The sequence below is a fragment of the Augochlora pura genome, chromosome 9 (assembly GCF_028453695.1).
Source record: "Augochlora pura isolate Apur16 chromosome 9, APUR_v2.2.1, whole genome shotgun sequence".
Taxonomy (NCBI): domain Eukaryota; kingdom Metazoa; phylum Arthropoda; class Insecta; order Hymenoptera; family Halictidae; genus Augochlora; species Augochlora pura.
Window position 1 is genome coordinate 12298069 of NC_135780.1, and position 19001 is coordinate 12317069.

Consider the following 19001-nt stretch of genomic DNA (forward strand, 5'->3'; position numbering starts at 1 on the left):
AGGAACGCCTATTCGAAAGTGTGTTCTAGACGAACGGCTACGAACTATGGAAGCAGGAGCATCTCGATAACGGAAGTGACAAAGTTTTCTCGTAGACAAACGCGTAGACGGGAATTCCAAGCTAGATATTCCGATGACCTCAACGCGAGCCGACACAATTGCTCGAGCACGTATCTCGGTTAATCATCCGTCGACGTTAACAATTATCCGAGTCACCGTTCGACCGTATCTCGAGGCAGGAAGAAACGTTCGCAGCAGAAAGTACATGGTACATTTGCCTGGTGGACAAACAAAGCCCGTTCTTGCAAGAGTAGATTGCTTTTCTGTTGACTACTCGGTGTCTGATTCTAGTCTCTTGGTACGATAGAACCTCGCTTATCTTGATGTCTAAGTTCAATACAGAACGGTCCATTTATTGTATAAATCAGCAAAGATTTACTCCATAAAGTTTTATACAAACGTAATAGACGCTAACTGATATTTAATATTTCTATTTCAATTCTCTATAAATGTTTCGAAAACCGAAACCAACATCACAACAGTTTCCAGCCCCCAACAGTAACCAAGTAACCGTTCCATTATCCAAACGTTTACGTCTCCGGGATTAGTTGGGCTAACCGAGGTCCTACCGTACTAATAGGCGGGGATGGCGAGCGAATCCCTGGGTCGGCTATCCTCGTACATTTACACGTTCGGATAGGCGAGGCTGCGGATCCATTTGGCCGGCGAAACGCGAGAGAGAGAGAGAGAGCTGTCGCGTGGACGTCGGCATACGGGACACGGGGACGTTTCTTCCATTCTGGACGTGGTCTCGCGACACGATTCCCTGGTCCGACGCGACGCCGACGGTCTTAACGTTAATTGTCAGTGACGCACGGACGTGACGAAACCCCGGTCCATCTAATTATGACGCGGCGCGGGGCGGGCAGAGGCCAGGAACCGGTGAAAGGCTCGCGGCCGCGGCTAAAAGTCCGCAGCGCCGCGACGCTAAATAAGTCCTGGCCAGAAGGACTCGCTTGTTACTCAACCCAGAGAGCCGAGAGGTTGAGTTACCGGAGTTATAATACCGTAGGAATGCAACTACGGTCTCGCCTTATCGTTTACTCATCGATTGCGACGCGACTCGCGCAACGGTTACAACAAAAAATCAATCGGACCCCCCCCCTCCCCCCTCCCCCGTCGTTGGTCCGCCGCCGCAGCCAAGATTCGGGACAGCAAGACTTTGAAGCGGCAGCATTTTTATCGTCTAACCCAGATTCACCCGCTTTCGAAACTAGCCCCCTTCTACGTTCAGCAATTTCTCGGTGCGCTAAACGCTGCTCCGACAAATTGCGCGTGGATCGTCGTCTTCGTTGCCGATTGCTCCTGGCTAACCATCGAATAATGTGCTGTTTGATACCGGCGCATCGAGGCCGACCATCCTTTGTATACGCCAACTCATTGCCACCGAACAGTCTGCACTTTGCTAGGAACTTTGCCCTTTCGCGCTAGCCCGGCATCGTCATCCCTCATCTAGCCAATTGCGCGCGTGACACTGCTGCATGACCTGTATAGGGCTGGCGGAATTATTTATCCAAATAAATGGATAAAGTCTCGCGATAATATGCGACATGTACGAAATTATACGAGGATCATATATCTTCATTTTTCAACTTTTTTCAGCTGTGTTCGATCACCATCACCCTGCACACGCACGACCTCCACCCCTGACTTTCATCGCATGGAGCGTTGACCCGGTTTTCAACAGAGTCCTGAACGTAGACTGTAGAGACGAGAACAATGGAGGATATCAGGACGCGTGGTTGCAGTCCTCGAAGTGTTTAGCATCAGCCAGAAAGTGCTACGGATATAGCAAGGAAGCGTAAGTTCTCATAAAACGATCATTTTTATCACCTTCGTCCTGCACGTAACAGTAGAGAACGTTTCCAAAAGTAGTCAGCCCCGGTTTTCATTGCACAAGTTGTTAATCCGGTTTCTAACAGGGTCCTGGACCTAAATGCTAAAGACAAGGACGAAGACGTCGAAGGGTCTAGGGTCGAGAAGGAGAAAGGGGTTCAGCGGATCGGCAGGAGTTTTGAAACGCAGCCGTGACACCGATCCGCGGACCTTGTCCGTGAATCGGAGTTAGACAGGGCCCGTGACCCCATCCTACGCACCTGTGCGGTACCCCGGCTGCGATACGATCGCGATCATCGGCGAAGTTTTACGACGGGACACGAGGGCGCGATCGATATCCAGGTGGGGGCCCGTCTCCTCGCCGCTCTGCGCTCTCCGCGCTACGCCGTTACGGTATCTGTCGTACTCCGGCTCGAAAATTAAAGATCCGGTCGTCACGAGAGCAAAAACGTTGTCGCGACGACGAGAGCTGCCTCCGCTACGAACATTTTCAACAGCCAGGCTTCGCGAGAGTTCTCGCGAGGCTGCGCGTTCGACTTTCCCGCCATTTGAGAATCCGAATCTGCTCTCGCGATTTTCTAATCGCGTCGTTCGACCAATTGTTCACTAAGAAGGAGAGAATAAGGCGGGAAATTCGAACCTCTATAAGATTTTCGACCGAATCCGTTCGTCTCCTCGAATAAGGCGTACTCCTGACCGTAGCCGGCGCGCGCGCGAGCCTCCGCTCGTTTCACGCTTTTTCTTTGTCTCCTTCTCGTTTTTTTCCTTGAATTTCTGAACCGGGTAGTTTCCTTTCGCTTAAAAGGACCGTGCACCGGCGCGATGATCAAAAGGGGAGAACACGAGGACAAAAAGGAGAAGCCGAACCGGCGCGGCGGACGGCCGGCTCCGAGCGACGAAACACACGCCGCTAAAGGAGTCAAAGAATTTTTTCGCGGCCGGTCGAGAGCGCGGGCGCAACGCGGAGACCCCGGGTTTGTTTTCCGGCGAGCATTGTGCTCCTCGCCGTTCGTTACGGCTGGCAATTATCTGCTGGCTAGCCTCGCTCCGTTAGGTTTTAGCGTGTTAACAATCTAACACCTCCTACTCGAGCCTCTCCCGGCACCCGGAAAAGCCCTAAACAACGTTCCGAGGACATCGGCGGACAAACGATTCTTGTGGTCGCCCCATGCACCTGAACGGATAAATGTCACCGGGTGTAAACCGCGAAACGGAATTGAACGGTTGCGTGTTACGCGCGTAGACTTTTCCTGCGCGACTTTCTTCTCGAACCGCGCGTTTCACTGTTCCAAGACGGTCTATTTTCGGTGCCCAAAATGTTCAACTCTCCGACGAAAGTGCAACGGGGGAAAGGCGACCAGGAAATCTCGAAGGAAAGTCTAAAAATGCGCGTAGCCGTATACCACCGTCCAACAATTGTAGCCAGAACTTTGCGGTATAATAGAGCAACAAAAGCAGAGCTGAGAATTCGCGATACTGCGATCGTAGAATACCGTATATTCGTTCGTATAATTGATTCGAATAAATACTGAAGAATTATTCGAATAAATAGATAGAGAATTTTATCAAGAATAAATATTCGACTGAAATATTCGACTGAAACGAATTTATTCGAATACTTATTCTTGATAAGTATTTATTCGAAATCGTTCTAATAATGCCCAACTGTGCTACGAACTCTTTGAAAATAATGGGTGACCATGTCAACCAAAAATTCTAGAACACAATCGTCGGTAATATAAAACAACCTTGACATGTGCAAGTATTTTCGAGACGATTCTAGAGCTCCATGCTCGTCGGTTTGTTTTCGATTATTTTTCATGGACATTCGGAGTTCCTCGATGGAACGGACTGGAACGCGACGAGTAACAGAGCGAAGCAGGAGAGAGAGAGAGAGAGAGAGAGAGAGAGAGAGAGAGAAACGGGCTGGGCCGTTGAACGGGCAACGTTTGATTCGAGGCATTTACAGGTCATCCCTAACCACCCCCGAAGGGACGAAGTTTCGGGCCGCCTCGACCGATCGATCAGCCGGCCCTGTTTAGCCTCGAACAACGCTGAAATCTCCTCGACACTGTTCGCCGACGGATTCGACTTACATCGCCGAACGAGACGCGCGTTGATCGATCCTTCACGCTCCCCGATATCATTATAATACCACCACTCGACTCGCGGGGGTTGCTTTCTCTCTCTCTTTCTCTCCCCCGTTGGGTTACACTTTTTTTTCTTCCCTTTTCCCATTTATTCGTGCACTCTGTTCCATCGAGCAATACATTCGGTTATTCCCACGTGTTAACCACTTCTATCATAATATTCACAGCAAAAATTATTAGACTTCTTCTTTTGCTTTTAATCGTTGCCCCATGGCAGAAGGGAATTAATATTTAGCACACGTTTTTGTATAGTGGCTTGCACGCAATGTTAATCCTTTTGTAGGTCATGTTCACCCTTTTGCAAATTAAATTCACCTACTTGGAATCACTTGGAATCAAAATATCGTATTCGACAACTGAATGGTATTTTGTAAGTACTTATCGGAGATTAATGAAGATCAATTATTACTACTGATATTATTTTGTTTTATTTTATTTACGTAAATTTTAACAAGCACGTGAATTTATATTAAATTCAATAATTGGATAAATGACGGCCAAGTTTGATCTGCGAGGCGGTTGATTTCATTTGCGAAAAGGTGAATTTTATTCGCGAGAGCATTATTTTCGATGCACAATAGTGAATATTATTTTTCGTACAGAAAAATGCGTTGCTTCTGTACTGATTTTTCCACACGAAAATATTAGATTTTGGTTTCGATTTCAGTGAAATTAATACAAAACTTCCGTAGCCTTAATCTATATATAAAAGTATCTTACAAAAGTTATAAGAGATATTATTTCAGGTCCAAGAAAATACCGAAGAGTAAGAAGAGGTACAACAAACGGTGCAATAATAGAACAAGAATGAACGGCGAAAGTCTCGATGGTTTAGGAAAATGGTTCCCGAAGCAGAAACGATAACGAATCCTGGAAGCGGACTCTTCCCGGAAGGCGAAAACAATGGCTCGTTATTAATAAAAAGTTCGATGAAACGGGAGACGATACACCTCCCACGAGCTGCGGGATATTACAACAGATATTCGCGCGGAGAGCCCTGAACCGGATAGGGATGACAAGGTGTATTACGCAACAGACTTTATCGGCGGGTCGCTACGCGCGTAATAATGTTACGACACCTTCCCCGATTTAACCTTCTCCGGGTTTGCCGTCGAAAACGGGGTGAGCCGCGCCCCCGCGCCCCGAACCCCGAACACCCAACACCTCGTCAAGCCCGAACCGGCCGAATGAGCTGATTTTAACACGCTAGACTTTCCACTCGCACCTGTACTCGTCTCTTAACCAGGCGAGAGTCTAGTACGCTTGGAATAATCCGGGAGGCACTGACATCGCGGCACATCGGTTTTCGAAAAGTACCGCAATCCTTTAACGACCTCAAAAATTTCATAAAATCAAAGTATATATATTTAACTCTCGGCCTCTTCTTAATCGTCATTTAATTACCTAATTTATCTCAAAAGATAGATTAAGTAAATTGCTGTCAAACTAGGAGCTGCGAGAAAGGTTTTAAAAATATAATTTGCCTAAGGGTTAATTTTCAAAGTACAAAGTCACGTTTTACGAATCTTAATGAAATTAGGAAGATACGATATATGGGTTACATATGGGTGACCTGTTTTATAAGAAACGTTGGAATTATTAAAAATTCGTACAGCTTCTATTATAATTAGACGGCGGATCTTTGTGTAAAATAAAAATTGTTAAACTGAACACTTTGCTTGCCAGAAACCTATTAATACGGTTTTTAATCACCGAGCTGCAGGAAATTGCAGTTTGATAATTTTCCCTCAAATAAGAATTTTAAATTAATTCTTGAATTTTTTTCAATTAATTTCTTGAATTACGAACGAAATTTCTGTCGTTTTCGAACGATTTTTTTAAAAAGGATTCTCGATTGTTGAATTAAGGGAACTTTGAAAGAACTATTATTATCTTTTGGGTGACAGTAATAAGAGCGACATACTCGTACGGTTCCGATGAAAATTTTTGTGAATTGCAAATTCGATCGTTTCACGGTAATTATAGAAGAACTTGCTGGGAACCTGCACACAGTGTAATCGATAAAATGCATACGAAAATGGTCTGAAAAGTGGTCGGCACGGCTAAGAGGTGAAATTCTTCGTTCATCTTTAAATCTTTCATGGCGCCGGTTCGTTTTTCTCGTAAATGCATGAAGTCCGTGGTCTAATTATAACGTCACTCGAGTGGAGAAGTTCCTACAAAAATTTTCTCGTTAATAGAATCGTCTGATTTCGCTGACTGTGGAAAAAACAATCGGGAAATCGAAGATTCACGAAGAGACTGTTTGAATTTTTCGCGTTTACAAAAGAAAATCATTAAGAATATTTAAGTATTGCCAAGCACAGTGTTCATGCGATAAAGCTTGTGTTAAGAACGCATCGTATTTATATAAGAACGTCGAAGGGAACGATTAAGCAGAAGCGGCTAAAAACGGCGAGAGAAAAGACCGGGAGATAGTAGGGCCCAAAGAGTGCGGAGGGGTTAAAACGAATAATAAAATCGACGCCTCAAATGTCCGCGAAAAGCCCCCGGTCCAGCCGGAATTAATTGGACGTCAGGCGCACGGGTTCGTAATTATGTCGGCGGGTCGATCAACATCGTAAAACACCGAATTGCCATAGAGCCCGGCCTCTAAACCGAAGCGAGGAGAGCCGGTCTGTGTATGTAATATCGATCGCGACGTCGTCGTACGCGATATATCCGTCGGAGGCGTGCGGACCGCAACTTTCATTCGATTTTATTACAGCTTGCGCGGATTCGGCGCGCGTAAACACCCTCTTATCGGCCGCGTTACACCCAGCGCCGGGACGAGAGCCCGACTGGTCTCTTAACTGTCGTGGAAATTCGTCTTCGATCCCCCTCGGCTCGTCGCGAGGCCGCGAGCCTACGGGTGCGAATCGTTTCGCAGCGAATCGCGTAGCAAAATGGACGAAATTGTAGGCGGACTTGTTCGCGTCTACTGTTTCTGATGCTTTGTCCACCAGGCGCCGTGTAATACGAATACCTCGCGAGAATGGGAGATTTCGTACGTGCAACCCTTAACATTTTAGGGGCGTCGTAAATTCCGCGAGCGTAGGTCGCGCGAGTGGGACGCGTGTGGGTCGCGCGGAGGTGGCATGAATCATTTAAATGTTGGAACGATCCCGTTACGGCATAAAGTGATTCCGTAGTTTAACGGGTACGATTGATTGGGAACTGCGCCCTCACTGTCGACACGCGCGCATGAACGGCCCCGACTATGAAAACGTAATTATGGATTCGCTTTGACGCTGCGAAAGGCTCGCCGCACCGGCGGGCGAACTATGTGTCTTATTAGCTCCAGGAGCCGGTTCATACGCGAGTCCTCTACTCGAAGGCGACCGACTATCGATCGGCCGGTGCGCCGGCCGAAAGATCCTCTTCCCTTTAATTCTTTTAGGCGGGTGCGACTCGTGAACGCCGACGATGGAAAATGATAATTAACGCGGCGATCCGTTCGCCGACTGGGAAAACATTAATCGTTTCAATTACACCGTTTGTGCTCTTTGATTCGGTCCGGGATTTTTCGGACCACGCCACACCGTCGCCCGGTCGGCTCGCACAAATATTTTCACGGACTCCCTTTCACCGTGTTTTGCAAAAATTGTCCGGTTTTTCGGGACGCTGGCTTTGCGTCGCGCGACTCCTGTTATGCCTGTAAACAGATCGGGCGGCGCTGATCGTTTTGTTGCGGTGAATAACGATGGTCGGCGGCGGGGTCGCGGAAAAATTGAAAAATAAAATTTCCGATTAAGGGCGGTATGAAAAAATATGCGGAATGATTCCCGCGGCGCGCGAACGGGAACGAATTGCGAACGCCCGAAAGAATCGTGTGAATTTCATTCGCTACTCGGCCGCTCGTTTAATTAGGCCGGCTCGTTCCCGCGGCCGTTTCTCTGTTTATCAGCGATTAATCGACGCGTTAAAACAAGAAGGAGCGGCTCCGTCCATTGTGCGCGCGTGTCCGACGAATCCGAAGCAAGTCACGCGCCCTACGGTTACGCCATTGACCCAACTTCGGCACCCTCGTTTTCATTAATCCTTTCAACGTCCCCCTCTCTCCACGTCGACCCCCCCTTCTCCGACGACTCTGCCCGTCCACCTCATCATGGACCTTCGCGGACAGCCGATTTATCCGTCGATTCGACACCGCCACCAAATATGAATAGTCCGACCCTCCTATATCCCGGCCTCGTCGAGATCCCTGGCCCCCGAAAATTTCGCGATTGTAGTGAACCTAATCGACGATCCAACCCTTGACACCCGCGCTTTTTCGTCCCGTTCGAGTTCTACGGATTTCGATGTTTCCGCACCAAATACGATGAAAATCAATGTAGACGGTCGCTCGCTTTTAGAACACAAAATCTACGGAAAGAGTGATTCGCGTTTAGGATAAAGTTGTGACAAGAAACTGATGTATCCTATGTACAGTTTTTTACCGAAACGTTTATTAACTATATGTCCTACAAATTTTCTAAAATGATCAGCTTGCAAGTCTAACAGAATTTAGATTATTCGGTACAGACAAGATTTTCACGAAATCAAAGTTTTAATATCAACTCGTCTGCAGGTCATGTATTTTTAAAGCTTATCTAATCGTCGAGTCATGTCGGCTTCCGATTTGATTTCGCAATCGTTAGTTCTATTTATACTATTTACAGTTTTCTGTAGATACGTACATATAAATAAATAAATTACATATTTATTTGTTTATATAGTTTACAAGGTTTACATATGTACAACTATATTTTTACAAATGTTTTAAAGTACCATACATTCGTGAAAAGATTATTTCAAAGTCTAGAATAATAATTCGATTTATCGCGAACAGGATAAAGCGACGTATGATTGTATTATGTATATACTGTATATATTGTATATTACGTACTTATTACATATTATATATTTTCCAGCGATTGGTGCCGCTGCGATCGACGGTATTACGTAATCCGGCAGAATACTTTCGCTGTCAGCGTGTAAAGGCACAGCGATATCCAACGACCACGCCGGAGATTTCGAGGATCCAGGTTAACAAACTAGCCGGAGCATGATCGGATCTTTTATCGGCATAGCGATCGCGCGATCCCGTCCGAAGTCTTGTCACGGTTGTCGTCTTCGGACACCTCTATCGGCTCTCGGTGTGGCTTGTGCCGCACAGTGTACATACACCATACAGACCGGCGCTACATAATCGATATCTCGGCGTGGCCAAATGCCTTCTAACACCGGTTATTGATTTGCAACTCCACCTCTGGCCGACCGGCGTGTGTGTACGCGCATAACGCCGGTATAATAAACCAGCTCTAACATCCGTGCCGGCGTTAACGTTGATTCCAGAAAGATAACTCCGCCCGGCTGACCTTGATACCCTCGCCGACCATCCTGGAAAATCGTGACCCGATGACCCGCGACGTAATCTATGGCGAACTTTCGTCGTTCGGATAGCGGAGGGCTGCCATATGCGTGCGAAAAGTTGCTAGCGATCGGATCGTCCCTATTGTTATAATCGTGGATTATCGTGGACAAGATAAACCGTATGGATGCGCACGAGACCAAGTTGCACAGTTCGTTAACGCGCGCTCGATAATGATGGAGCAGCTTCTGGAAATGGCAGCTTTAAAAGCTATTAATTGCGTGAGTGAAATATTGTACGTTTATATGTTTTATTAGATATTGTTATTATGTTATTACATATTATTTTATTATTCTAGGGATTACACGTTTTTGGTATCACAGACACGGAGTCGCTTTTGTAAGAAACGACTGGACAAACTTTTTAATATATTTCTATAATTATTTATAAATAAGTTCAGTCTTGTAATACTTACAAAACATGGTATGTCTTTAGTGCTCGTTAGTCTTCGCTAAATAGGACTAGTTAATTAAACCTTATAAAACTAATTGTTTTACGTGTTACTACTTCATTACTTGTAAAATTGATCTCTCCGGCGAACATTTAATTCTCATTTAACGTTTTAAAATTCGAGGCAACTCCGTTTCAGTAGATTGTCTGTTACAGGTGATGGAGTACGAAATGCTGGCGACCATGGATGGACTCTCATGTACGGCCTAACGTATGCAGAGCGTCCGCGTTGCATTTCGACGTAAACGATAGACTGTCGCCGGCGTTAGGGAAGAGCGCCGAAACAACGACGATTCGGCGAGGACATGCGCCGCGATAGAAAACGGAAAAAGGAAGAGAAGAGGGGGGCCCCGGTACACGTGTAAAATGAAGCGACGATGCAAGGACGATGCGAATAATGATGGCGTGTAACGGGCGAGACTCGGTCCGTGTAAAACGATGTTGTTACATTATCCAGCGCCGAGCAAGCAACAGACTACGGTGCAAGTAAATAATTAACCGGGGTAAAATCGCGCGAACCGTTGATTAATTAACCCGCTCCGTCGCGTCCACCAGACCCTTAACGATTTCGAGCGTCGCGTTCCGTTCGCAATGCGGTTAAGAGACACGATTTCCTCGGCAAGACGGTCCCCGTCGGCCGCACGGGCACGCTCGCGATCATCGTTGTCACCTACGGAGAGGTTCCGTGGCATTTAAAACGTCCGGCGGATAAAATGTTCGCTTTCGAAACACGTTACTTTGAAAAACGCGCCGCGGTGCCAAGAGTTAATTAACTCTCCGGCGGCGCGATATATTTTTAATAACGCGGTCGACAATCTGGGTCTTTCGAAAGCCGAGCGTGATCTTTTTATTGTTCTAGGCTCGAGAACAAGATTTGAAAAGATTCTGGAATACTTATCAGAGTTTCTACTTTAATGCGCGATCGATAATTAAGCTTCTTTTTAAGTGAGGGGACCGGGTAACCCTTCCGCTTCGAAGATATTCAAGGGTGCCAATTTTGTCCGGGTACTTAAAGACCCAGGTTGACGGCGGCGAGTTAATTATTATTATTTGTTATTAATTAAACGAACTAATTGCTCTTTAGATTACAGAATGTACTAAAAAAGATTGACATTATTGCTACAAAAATTTATGTTTGTAATAATCCGAATTAATCGCTGGTAACGAACGTGTTATGGTTCCGCTCGGCGATCGACATCCGGGCGTTGCGTGATCGTACGATTTCACGTGCTGGGAACCTCTCTCGCGACGATAATCGCGTTCAATCTTATCTTGACGAGCGAAAGCGGACGAATCTACGGGCGAACGAGCGACGGTTCTACCGATGAACAACCGACGTAAGAACGACGGTCCTCGCGTAGAACGCGTCACTCCTGCCAAGGATCCGTCCTTGGCTCTTTGAAAGTTGAAACCAGGAATTCTCCGATACCCGCTGCGAAGTCGTCGAGGAATCGTCGTTCTCGTCGCGGACGCTTGTTTGCGATACGCGTCCGTCGAAGGACACTGCGCGCTTAGAAACGTGGAACCGATTATCTAAGTGAAGCGACGCCAATGTTTGGGTGACAAAGCAGTCACTTAAAGGGATGGTGCGTTCGAAAGCGTTTCTTTAGGGTGAAAACAGTTAAATGATGGTTCAGGTGTTTCTCTATTTGTCTAAATAACTGCAGCAGAGTAGTACGTGTATACCTGTAAACGTATTACTCTCAATCAGTTATAACTATTATCGAAGAAAGAGCTCGCTGAATTCAATTCTTTTTGTCGCTGATGGCAAGATAACGATACCGACGCAGATAATTTTTATATCGCATGAATATCCATTCATTTAGAACCGAGCCGCGTACAACAGCTTGAAACAGTTACTGCTGGAACAGTTACTAATAACCTTTCGAATGCTCATTTCCAATCGCATTAGATAAACCCCAGTAAGCAAGAAACAGTTACATCGACCGTATACTATTAAAGAGTAGTGTTCTGCTGTTTCGGAGTTGATGGCTGCAATTGCCGGGACGTATATACGCGTCCATAGTCCGGAGCGATGCTGTTCGTTAGACGAGTAGATACGTCCGCAGCAGTCAAAGGGTTAATTACCGAAGGATCGAGCGAGTAGGCGAGTCGCGCAGCTTCTAATCGCGGCGAGACGTTCGATCGTATGGCGGAGCGAGGAGTAGCGAGCTGAAAAGCGAGTAGTACCGTTGCGCTCGCAGGGCAACGCCGGCTTTGCAGGGATAAGGAATTCCAGTTGGCGAATATTCAACGCGAATCACGCTCTCCGGGAGTATCGAGCTTGCACCTGGACCAGTTTTCTGCCGCAGTGCTGCCGCCGGAGCCCCTCCTGCCCTTTCCCTCCCTCTCAGTCTCTCCCTCTACTCTCTCTTTCCCTTCGTCTCTCTCTCTCTTTCTCCTTCCCTCCCTCCCTTGCTCCCCTTCTCTTTGCCCCGTCTCTCTCCCCGCGTTTGCATTTTTTTCATCAAAACGTTTCGGTGAACGGACGAGGTATAGCCTCGCCGGCGCTGCCGCGCCGCTGGAACGGATGCATTTTAAATCTTGGCACGCGATGAAAATTCAACGGGTCGAATAGATATAAACTACATAAACAGCCACCCAGAAAGACGATCCTCCCCCTCCTTACCGATCGGAGCGAGCGTCCACCTACTCGTACGTGTATCGCGTATCCGGCGACCGCGGCGCCGCATCTTCGAGCCTCCTCGATCCAGGCTAATCAAGGCAGCAAAATCGCTTCCACGTTTCCGAGCGCCGAACAAAGAATACCGGTGCGGATTTATACGTAGAAGTCCCCGTTCAAGGACTCGCGAACGGTTCGACGATTTTTCGCAGAAAAGTATCGATCCAAAAATAGAGAGAGCGAGAGAGTGAGACTGTACACGTAGGAGGTGTGAACGAACTGGTGGGTCCTTGATGCTGGACGGGTACAACGGTCGAAAAGCGACCGAAGCCTGGCCCCGTGTCCCTGACTCGGCAATTAGGCCAATGCCTCGGCGAACCGTCGAATCGACGACCCGTCGAAAAATCGTTCTTATTTATTCACTGGCTCGCCGCGCCGTGCCGCGCCTCGCCTCGCCGCGTCGGCTGTTGACTAACTGCGCGTCCGGTGACCGACGCGACGAGAGAACAGCTCGGACACAGGGCCGTGCAATTCGATCGGCTAATTTCCTGCCGGTCCCAGGGACCGTTGCAATAATGGCCGAACGAGACCACGGCCGTGCGATCCTCCGATCTAGCGACACTCCGGCCTGTTTATCTTCGTCCCGAAACTCTTTATCCGGATATTACGTTTATCTGGCTGCGATTCGGGAAACGAGTGCTAATGTTCTCGGCCCGCTGGAGCGTGCAGCTAAGCTTGACCAACTTCCCCGGGCCCGGAATATTGCGAGCTGCGTCAACCTCTCTCGAACGTTCTCCCCGCGTCGCAGCCAAGGCACTCGCGAATTTACAGCACGGTTAAACGTACGGTTTCCAGTCGAGGAGGAGGAGCAGGACAGGATCTGTCCGCGGCGAGACAATCGTCCGGGAAGGAACGTCGTATTTTCTTGTTTCGATTCCGCACTGTCTCGCAACAGCGTCCTCAATTTTCCTGTCCCGAATGCTTCGAATCGCCCGTCGTCGGACGACGCGCTTGCAACGGGCGTACACAACGGACGCGCCGCTTGATTTATGCCGTTTGCGCCATTCTTTGACCTTTACGAATTCTTCGGACGCGTGCAACAAGTTAGACCACTGCACACCGTTTGGAAACGGCGCCGGTCGCGGTTGGCGATTCAAGAGGACGATAACCATGTGTATCCCATTGGCCTTAAATGCAAATACCGCCTCTTCCTCGTCGACGCGAGCGGACCCTGCTTCTGCAACTCTAACAGAATTTTTCTCGCACCATGCGATTAATTTCCTGTGATTCTCCTCGAAATTTTCTTTCGATCCGATCGTTTCGACGATGAACGTTGACGCGACAGTCTTCGATTAAAGAATAAGATATTTGCGAATGGTAGATAAAGCGTTAATCGCGAGATAAATGACGATTCGACTTTCCTCGACGATTTTATGCAATTAAACTAACACAGTTTTGAATTTTACAGATGGTCTACTCTGTTTGACAACTAATTCATCCAGTATCCTGGAAAGTGCTTGAAGTCGGCAGTCCAGCGGCGAATAATAAATAACCAAGGGCTAATCCAACGATTTCAAGGGGAAGGTGGGCAACGATCGATGAAGACCGAGAAGATTGATCATCAATTATGAATTTCGGGGACGAGAAGCATCGACCGGTGCCCGTTTGTTCGACGGAAAAAGAGGTGACCAAACCCGAGGCCGAAGTTCCAACAAGTGTCGCGGTCGAGTCCGAAGGAAGGACGGTTCTTTTTCGAAGATCATCCGAAGGTCGGGCCTGTTATAGGTCACCGACATCGAATCGAGGTCAACAATGGAGCAGAGCCCGGAGAAAGCAACTGTCCCGCCCTGTGTGTATCTATTACTATTGTACGGTGCGACCCATATTCTCGCGGAAGCATCGCGTTCACTTGCTTGTCCGCCATTTTCGACGCCATGTTTACCCAGATACGATTCACGGGAGCCTAACTCGATGCCCGGAGAATTTAACCGCATCGCCGCGAGCTCGATCTACGATCTCGAAAAGATACACCGACGCCCCATCGTCTGCATAACCCACCGTCCACTTTCTCCGATCGCACGAATTCCTCGACAATTCGAACTCCGATTAGACCGTGCAACGAAAGCGTACGCCTTTGTCACCGAAACGCATGAATAGTAATAATTGTAGTTTACCATTTAACACTGAAACTACCAACGCCGGTTAAACGACCAGTTCCACATTTGTGATTCCATTATTGATTATTGGATATTATATGTTCGATATATTGTTGTATAGCATTGTACACGTCTGGTTTAATTATATATTTAACTTCCTCGCTGCTGATGGAAACCGCCGTTTGTAGTCCAAGGGTTTATAAGGGTGGAAATAGAGTCGAGCGAAGACTGTAGAAGAGAAATGCATAAATTAGATATAGAAAAGTATACATAAATTAATGGAAGAGCGTGCGATAGATTTTTGATTCGATAATGCGGTCGAACAAGTGAAAGTTCATGCGCGGATATGTAGTATAACGAGAAACACTTTTGAGGGGATCTAATACAGCGAGTAGAAAGAAGATCTCGGATTAGGCGAGACAAGTATCTGGACGAGCCTGGCGTTTAGATCGTCAGGGATTTACGCGATCGTCAGAGATACCGTAACGACCCGGTCTAGCTCCTAATCGCGCTGAACGGTCGGACGCGAATATTTAGAAAGCGGGGCTCGCCCGAATTCGGCTCGATCCAGGTAAAACGTGGGATTATCGGGGCGTCGCGTGATCGTTATCACGAAATCAACGGCGAACGTATGCAGGTGAGACCGTTTCGAGTCGTGCGGAGGTCGACGCGCGACTGCCGTGAACGCGGTCGGACCCGGGCCCGGCCCGCGGTCTATCGAGAGGGTTCAACGGGACAAAAATATGAGAAAAAGGAACACGCTTCTGCGGCCAGGTGAGAGCCAGGCATCGCCAAACACGATATTGTACCCGCAAACATTTACGTGCTGTGAAACAGGTGCGAGTCGTGCTTTCCAAGCGACGCAATATGCGAGCACGGCCCGCTCGCATAACGTGGATAACGGACGAGCGCTCCGGAAATCGGGATTGCGAGCGATTCTCGACCGAGGCGTTGCCCGAGGCGCACTCTTCCGATTACAACGGTTAGGCGAACGACTTTCTAATCGGCCACCGATTTTCAATCTTCGGGAATTCAATTAGCGAGATAAGATCACGGACGCCGAAACTATGGCGACGCTTCCACGAGTAGTTCTTTTCGACTGCTCTAATCGAACCGCACGTTTTTTTTTTGGTTATCGAGATCACGCGCAGGTCACGATGCAACGGGTCATTGGCTACGGCTTGAACGCGGCTATCACCGTTTGAGAAAACATCGATCGGAAATGTTTCTCTTTTTTATTACAAATTCACCGTTTGTTGTAATATAATATACAAGGTGAAGAAGATGACTCGATTGTTTAGTATATTTTATTCGTTTCTGGTGAAGAGATAAACGAAATTGTTCGGTTTCATTTTGTTCACCCTATATACTATACTTAGACTGTACCTTATGTGTCATAAATGAGTTGAAAGTGTTATTACGGCGTCGAACGTGCATATTTTATAATATCTACTCGGAATCGACGTAATGAAGTGTTATAGCGCGATAGGGGTTGAAGGCGGGTCGAGAGGCCGCGAGGAATTCGATCGGGGTTGGAGATGGGGCTGTTGACGATTCAAATATTGTTTTGGAATCACCGTCAGTCATTCCGACGAGAAATTTGGAAGGGCGCGCGCGTTGCAAGCCGGATAGATGAAGGTTTCGGCTGAGGGCGAAACAGGGCTGTCGCAGCGATTGATGCATCGATGCGCCGCATTAAATAAACTTCCCGACGCGCGCCCCACCAACGCCGGCACGGCGGCCGGACCGGCGACGAGTCTCAATTTTCCGGAAGCTATGACCGAATTTAAAAGTCAATTAACCGGCCGCCCACTGTTACGCGATCGAAACCGCGCCGCGCCCAAATATTTGCAGCTAATTCCTCCCGCGCGTTTACCACCCTAATACTCGTCGACGAATGTAACCGCTCGTTCGTTAATGCCGCTCGATAGAAAACGATTTGTAGACTATTAACGTTTCCGGTTCGACATTCCCGATACAGGAGCAACGCGCTCAGCCACTTCGTTCGACGGGAATATTGTTCTAGGCACGAGACTCTCGCCGCGAAATATTTCTAGGATTTTTTCCTCCTAGCCGAACGGTCTTCCACGTTGCCCCTTTCACTTTTCTTTCCACCGAACTTTCGGACTTTCTTCAGATGTCTTCGTTTGCATATCGAACGCGAATCAGACGGCATTAACGCTGGACCTACCGAGTCGAAAAAGTAACCAACGCGGGTTTCTTTAACTGACCGATTTTTATTTATTATATTATTTTCTGTGTAAAGGATCATTTATCATCTTAGCAAATTTATGTCATCCATGTTATAATAGAATTTGCTCAGGATGAAAAAATTGATCCTCAGCTACGAGCATAAAAATTTGTGATAATGATAGGATAAGCGTGATTATTCGAAAGCTAGAATTTTGAGAAGCAAAGTGGAGGTTGTCGCGTACAAATTGGGGGCAGTTGGCGAGAACGCGTGCCGGCTTTCTCGCCGGTAAAATGGCGCGAAATTCGAAATCACAGTGTGAGGACCGTGGACGCGTCTCCGGGGGTTCGTGTGGTCAGGTAGAAGGACAGCCGCGTCGAAAGGCTGGTCCGGAAGGCAGCTGTTCGATAAAAAGCACGTTCGGACGGGGTACCCAGCCAAGTGTCGCTTGTCACGGGTTGCGTTTCGCAACACCCTGCGCTCGATTATAATTTTCAGGAGCCTCGATCAGCCGGCACAAAGAGATCTCTCCCTGGTCTTTTGTCGCTCGATTCTGGGACGCGCGTGTGATCACGCGACCGAGAAACGCTACGAAAAACCTACCGTGTGTCGATATTTCTATGCGCACGCGTCCGCCGAATCGCTCTCGGTGAAAACACGAAATAAAACGGTGATAAATTCGATCACGATACTCACTGGGAAACGTCAACGCGGTCGCGCCGGCCCTTCGCCCTATGATTTTTATTCGCAGTTAACGTTGATCAGCCATTCTCTGTCCTTAATCATCTCCCCGATCTGTCCAGACAGTTCTCAATTTATTTTTGTATACCACCGTACACTTTCATTCTCGAACTTTGACAACAAAATATCGAATTTTGTTTCAACTTTGAGTCCGACTCATTATTATGGCGCAGGGTGGCTGATCATGGAAAACAATTTCGCACGCTCGAAAGTATCCCTTTAATAGGACTCGGTTGGCAACAGTCCCGGCGTTTCGAATTGCCGCGGTTTATTTTGTTCGAAACGTTTGTATCAATTCGCTCGCTTCTCGTCGGATTAAATTTGCATCTTCCGTGACATCGTCGGTTGACGCGCGGGGAAGACAAAAATAGCAGCGGCGCGCTAGAGGCGACGTATCGTTACGTTTCTCTTGCCGTTTGTTCGATTCGATAAAAAGCACGAACCTGCGCGAGACCCGTTCCACGTTTTTTGCGAAGATTATTCAATAATTTCGATATCTTCATCCCGCCACGGCTTAATTACTTCCATTACGAACGATGCGGCCGTCCTTTGAGCGTCTCTCCGCGCGCTGGTCCGCGTGTGTGCACGGCTGCATGACAGAGCGCCACGGCAAAGAATAAAATGTATGCACAACGCCGCTGCCTTTTGTTTCCACCGAACGATGAACACGAAAGTAAATCGGAAATTATTTTCATCAGCTTATAATTTCACTTGGCCGAGTCACAGGTGCATGATTACTTTTTTTCCCCTAGGTGCACGTTCCACGATAGAGCGTCTTAGAATACCTATCTGACCTAGAAACAACGGTCCGCGAGAAAGCGAATTCACAGAGAGGGGCAGAGGGGAAGGAGAGGGAGAGAGCGCGAGAGAGAAAGAAATCAAGTGATGTTTGACGATCGACCACTGATCAAGGCGCAAGGTGCACACGTCTAATTTATTAACACCCTGTATAGTCGAGCACCGAGCAGGAAAGCAATATGCCTGAAAGGGTCATCGAGTGTATCCGCTTCGACACAGGTTTCACCAGGTGTGCGCCGATAGAGCGTCGACGCCACTGTGTCGTGTCCAGCGCTGGTTAAAATATTATTTCAAACAGCAGATAACCCACCTCTGACAATAAACTGACTTAATCGCTGCTATACGTTTCTTTAATACGTTGCATAACGTTTAAAACCGGTGGTTGGATCCATCCTGAATCAACGTGTGACAGATAACTTTTGGCGGCAAATTGTAATCACTGCAAAGGGGATGAAAAGAAACGTGGTTTTAGATTAACCCTGGTACAATCGAACGGATCTTTATCCCGTAATATTATCCATTTCCGAACGCTACGCGGACTTCGTGCAAGGTATCCGAAGGAGTGAAGTTGCGAAGGTCGTAG

General features: G+C 47.6%; 2 protein-coding genes across 11 annotated transcripts in view; one reads left to right on the forward strand and one right to left on the reverse strand.

Annotated features, from left to right (window-relative positions):
• Positions 1–19001, reverse strand: part of LOC144475172 (uncharacterized) — a 91763-nt gene that overhangs the window by 67259 nt on the left and 5503 nt on the right. The window lies entirely within an intron of this gene.
• Positions 13–10552, forward strand: LOC144475175 (uncharacterized). 3 transcript variants are annotated; one of them, XR_013494814.1, is made up of 5 exons: positions 13–268; positions 1663–1861; positions 4793–5066; positions 8960–9274; positions 9384–10552. XR_013494814.1 is itself a non-coding variant. In XM_078190790.1 (2 exons), exons 1-2 carry the CDS (start codon positions 1611–1613, stop codon positions 2089–2091), a joined length of 360 nt encoding a protein of 119 aa, XP_078046916.1. In that variant the 5' UTR covers positions 995–1610; the 3' UTR covers positions 2092–2937. The 3 variants fall into 3 exon arrangements, 1 of the variants encoding a protein (XP_078046916.1); XR_013494813.1 differs by lacking the exon at positions 13–268 and having other exon boundaries at positions 995–1861; XM_078190790.1 differs by lacking the exons at positions 13–268; positions 4793–5066; positions 8960–9274; positions 9384–10552 and adding an exon at positions 1983–2937 and having other exon boundaries at positions 995–1861.

Excerpts from the sequence above, each read along its gene's own strand:
- LOC144475175 (XM_078190790.1), top strand. The coding sequence starts at position 1,611 with ATGTACGAAATTATACGAGGATCATATATCTTCATTTTTCAACTTTTT. Across the intron at positions 1,862-1,982 it reads TACGGATATAGCAAGGAAGC|GGTCCTGGACCTAAATGCTA; the intron begins GTAAGTTCTCAT and ends GGTTTCTAACAG.